At 54.8% G+C, this 4,698-nt stretch overlaps 1 protein-coding gene across 1 annotated transcript in view; it reads right to left on the reverse strand.

The window, feature by feature from the left end:
• Positions 1-4,698, reverse strand: part of TFAP4 (transcription factor AP-4) — a 13,207-nt gene that overhangs the window by 2,832 nt on the left and 5,677 nt on the right. Inside the window, exons 2-6 of the mRNA XM_003790834.3 lie at positions 2,353-2,518; positions 2,147-2,245; positions 1,559-1,729; positions 904-1,044; positions 540-695 (exon numbers count right to left, since the gene is read on the reverse strand). Coding sequence (XP_003790882.1) covers positions 540-695; positions 904-1,044; positions 1,559-1,729; positions 2,147-2,245; positions 2,353-2,518 — 733 coding nt within the window. The remainder of the gene's footprint in view (positions 1-539; positions 696-903; positions 1,045-1,558; positions 1,730-2,146; positions 2,246-2,352; positions 2,519-4,698) is intronic.

The following is a 4,698-nucleotide window of genomic DNA, read 5'->3' on the forward strand; positions in this document are numbered from 1 at the left end:
CATAGCACTCTAGCCTGGGCAACAGAGAGAGACTCTGTCTCCAAAAAAAAACAGATCGTATAACGCAGTTGGCTAGGTTTATGTGCAATGGAAGTTCTGGGAAGTTGACAGGTTTTTTTCCCCTGCTTGGCTTTTTTGGTTTAGTTATTTACTTATTTGTGATATTGCTGGATCCCCCAAGGGATCTTATCCAAGACTGAGTATAGCTATTAACTTCAGGCTTGACCCACCAAGCTGATAACCTAGTTTCTTCCTTCTCCAAAGAAGGCATAACTGTCACCCAGCCACTGCCACCTCCACCCCCATCCCAGGACCTGGGAGAGGGAGGTGAGTGAAAGTTCTGGAGAAACTCAAGAACTGGATGCAGGAACTCTATACTGGGGACTCTGGGAACAAAGGACTCTCAACAAACCCTACATCAAGGAGCCTGGTGAGATCTGCTCATCTCTCCGTCCTCACATTCTCCACCCAGAGATACAGACAGGGAGACCCTCCTCTGCAGAGCATATTCCCAGAGTACAACCCACAAGCCCAGATACCTGCACGATGGTGTCCAGATTCTGCCGGGATGTGGAAACAGAGTTGATGACCGAGGAGGGGCCCATGGTGACAACGTTGATGTGGTGAGAGGGAGGGGGAGGCGGTGCTGGCACAATCACTGTTGGGTGGTGGGTGGGGGCCGGAGGGGGCAGGAGCTGCAAAACAGAAGCATTCAGCCTTTGTCTTGAGGCCTTTACCTTGTTCATGGGCGGCTGGCCAGCATGTAAACCCCACCCCCTCTTATATTAAGAACAAAGACAAGACAACCTAGGGAAGGGCTTCCAGCCATCCAAGATCCCGGGCTCTTTCTTTCCCCAAACCGGAGCGATAGCACACCAGCCCACTCAGGTGCCTCCTGCCCACCTGGGTCCGCAGGTGCTGCTGTTCCCGCTCTAGCTTCTCTTGATGCAGCAGCCGCACTTGTTCCTGCTGCTGCTGCAGCTGCACCTGCTGTGCAATCACCTTGAGCTTTTCTGGGTACATGTGGGCCTCGAGAGAGCGAACCTAGGGGTGGGAGAGCAATGTTCATCCCTAGTGAAAGTCCTAGCCCTGGGAGCCTCCCTCAGGGCAGAGACCAAAGTCCTCACCATGGCCCCTCCCCCATCATCTCACCTGACTTGGTGCCATGCTCCTTCCCTCCTACCTGCCCCTAGGTCTTTGTGTCCACTGTTCTCTCCACCTGAACATCCTTCTCCCCCCTTTGCCTGGCTTACTTCAGGACTCTACCTTCCACTTCCATGGAAAAACCATGGCGCACCCCTGGGAAACCAAGTCATATCATCCCCTGGTGCCACATGGGTACATTTTTACACCTGTGTGATCCTTTGACTGGCCTCCTCCCACCCCAACGGCAGACAGTAATCCCAGAGGTTAGGGATCTGCCCAGCTCACCCTTCACTCCTAGGCCTGGCAAGGAGCAGACACTCCTGTAAATACTGCAAAACCCAAAGACACAAGAAAGAGTGTACAGAACACACCACGCCACGCCCTCTGCAGAGCAAACCAGGCACCACCTCACCTGTTCCTCCAGCATCATCCGCACTGAGCGCTCCTTGTCCAGCTGCTGCCGCAGTTCAATCATCTCCCGCCTCAGGTCCTCCGCCTTCTCATCCTCCCAGATATCCGGCGAGCCGATGCCTTCATCCTTATCCTCCGCCCGCCGTCGCTTAGGGGATGAACCGCTCAGCTCCTGAGGACCCCAGGGAGTCAGTGAGTGTGCCCAACACCCCTGTACCACCACAAGCACACCCACAGAGATCAGGGGCTCCATCACAATCCTACAAAGCTAAATGCACAGGGAAATCCTCACTAGGGAGTCTGTTCTGTAAATCCAATAAACCAGACAGACTCCAGGAAAAGTAGAATGGACATGCTTTCCAGAACAGTCACCTGGTTCCTTCCAGAGCCCACTCTGCTGCATCTGATCAATGGGGAAACTGAGGCTGAGGCAGGAAGACAAGTGCCTGAAGCAGGGGAGTCAATGGGCAAGATGGCACCTGCAGGCCATGAGTCCCCAGCCAGTGGTAACATCCTAGGTTTGCCTATGCCAAGGAGACGGAGCCAGGAGAAGGGCAGGGGCTGAGGTGAGGGCAGCCTCCCAGGGTACCTGGATGAAGCGTTTGAGCTGTGTGTTCTGCTGCAGTAGCCGAGTCTTCTCCTGTTCCAGGGAGAAGATGTACTCCGCTGTCTGCTGGAGAATAGCTGCCTGAGGGAGGGAGGAACAGAGAGTCAGGCTGGCAGTGTTTGCCAATGCTCCCTCCCTTCTCCCCTCTGGAGCCACCTCCTCCAGGAAGCCCTCCTGCCCTCACCTACCTTGCTGAGCTTCTCTCCATCTGTGTGAGGGATGAGGGTCTTGAGGGACTGGAAGCCTGCGTTGATGCTTTGCATACGCCTCCGCTCGTTGCTGTTGGCAATCTCTCGCCGAATACGTCGCTCCTGGTCCCGCTGAGTCTCAGGGGTCAATGGAATGTTGGCAAGGCTGCCCAGAGGACAAGGACAGGTTCAGGCTAGGTGCTCTCTGTGCCCCACCCCCAGAAGGCCCCAAGTATAACCTGCATCCTTTCCCCTGCTGCCTGATGCCTATATCCCAATAGATCACCCCTGGAGGGTAAGAGAGGGACCCTCTGGAACACCTAGGCAGACTGAATCAGCTATGGGTAGAGACAGCTCAGAATCTAGCCCCTCCCTGGCTTTCTTCATGGGCAGAGGACTCTCCAAAGCAGAGGTTTCCCATACTGTGTAGGTACCAAAAACACCCAGGTACCAGCCCCACAGTCTAGCTGACAGGTCTAGGTAGAGTTCATAAACCTGCGTGGCTAATTCCTATGATTCTGATGAAGGGGGGCCCCAGACAACAGTCTCCTGGGACATTTCTGAGCTCCTTGCTGTACACTTGCACCACCTCCTTCAGCATCTCAGGCTTTGCCAGCCCAGAACCAAGGAATAGGTTCCCCCATCCACTCCCATCCTCATGGCCCTGTCACCAGTCACAAGGCCCTCCTAGACTTCACAGAAGACAAGACAGGTATTACTCCCCAAAGAGGACACCAGGCCAACAAACCCTGGGGACAGTTCTCAAAGCCCACCCACTCCTAGAGGCAGACCACCCTGTGCCAGAGAAGCAGGACCTCCAGCATGCTATGGGCAGTGTCACTGCCTGATGTAGGGGCAACTGAGGAGAAACAAGGCTGCGGGTAGGGAGATGGTGATGGAAGGCAAAGCCTGTGGGCCCAAAGCTACTGCTCCCCAGGGGTGGGCCTGCGTGTGGCCTGGAAGAGGCATGTCCCCCCCCCAACCCTGCTCTCCCCAGCAACACCTCCCACCCCCACTCCTGGCCTGATGGCTTCCAGATGCTGGGCTCACAACAGACGCTGCAGGCCCCACCCAAAGCCACAGCCCCAGTGCCTTCCTGAGGGGCCCTCCTGGGGTGACCTGTTCCAGGCCTGGGCAGAGGAAGCTCATGTCCCTGAATCTGAGGAAACAGGGAAGGGACTCTACACAGCTCCACTGATGGGGGGATCTTCAGTCAAAGAGGTACCTGGTCTAACTCCCCTGCTGTGGATTGGCCCTCTATCCTGATGCCCAGACTAAAGGAGTCCGCATGCAGGACTGGAGAGGAGAATATCTGCAACAGCTGGAAATAGCCCAGGGCTTTCCTGGCCCACCCAGCTTGCTTCATCTGTCCTGCCTCAGTTTCCTGTGGGACCCTGGATGCATCCCTGGCCCTTCCTAGGCCTCAGTTCCTCTCCCAGTAGAGAGGGTAGCCGCTAGAGGGCAGCAGGCAAATTAGGACCCAATGGCCCAGGGCCCCAAGCCACCCAGGTGCAAGTCCCTCATAGGGCCCTGGAATATCAGTGCTGGAAAAGAGGCCAGATCCTCCACTTTACAGAGGGGATGCAGGGCTCAGTGGGGACAGACACGGTTTTAGGGTCAGTCAGCTGGATGTCAGCTCCCCCACTTCAGGGACAGGGTACCTTATTTCTCCCAGTTTCCAGTCCCTATAGTGAGGGCAACAGAGTTATATGCAGGAGGCCTAGTGCACAGCTGTAGCCTGCCCTGCTCCCAGGCCTGGCACCCCTCTATGAGAGGCCAGCAGGCCCACAGTGAGGGGTTAAAGCTGAGGGGAAGAGGAGTTAGGAGAGATGTCCACAGGAAATCACAACACCTGGCAGCCTGGCCTCTGGGTCCCTCCTGGTGAAGCCCAAAGGCCAGAAGCTAATTAAGAGCTGTAGGTGAAAAAAGAGCCTCAAGAATCCAGCCTTGGGCCATCTGAGAGCTGGAGGACCCAGCAGCAAGGGAATAGTTAACAACAAAAGAAAAAGTCTTCACATAAAGTGCTAGACACTTGCAGTGCTAGAATTTTCTCATTGAATGACACAGTTGTCCTATGAGTCAGGTGACCTGATCATTCTCATGTAGAAAGAGGACAGAGAAGCTTAGCTACATACAGCAAGTGGTAGAGTTAGGACTTGAACCCTGACTCCAAAGCAGGTGCCAGGCCACAAGGGCAAAATAGGATCTGACCATCCCACAGAGCCAGAAACCCTAATTGGCAGGTGCCAGTTTTCCATGTAGAAGAGGCTCAGGCACTTAGAAGCTCATCCTGCTACTCTTTCACACTTTTCCCTAGCTGATTCTTTTTTTTTTTTTTTTTTTTTT

This window comes from Otolemur garnettii, unplaced genomic scaffold, assembly GCF_000181295.1.
Source record: "Otolemur garnettii isolate 467f Iridium unplaced genomic scaffold, OtoGar3 scaffold00044, whole genome shotgun sequence".
NCBI classification, from domain to species: domain Eukaryota; kingdom Metazoa; phylum Chordata; class Mammalia; order Primates; family Galagidae; genus Otolemur; species Otolemur garnettii.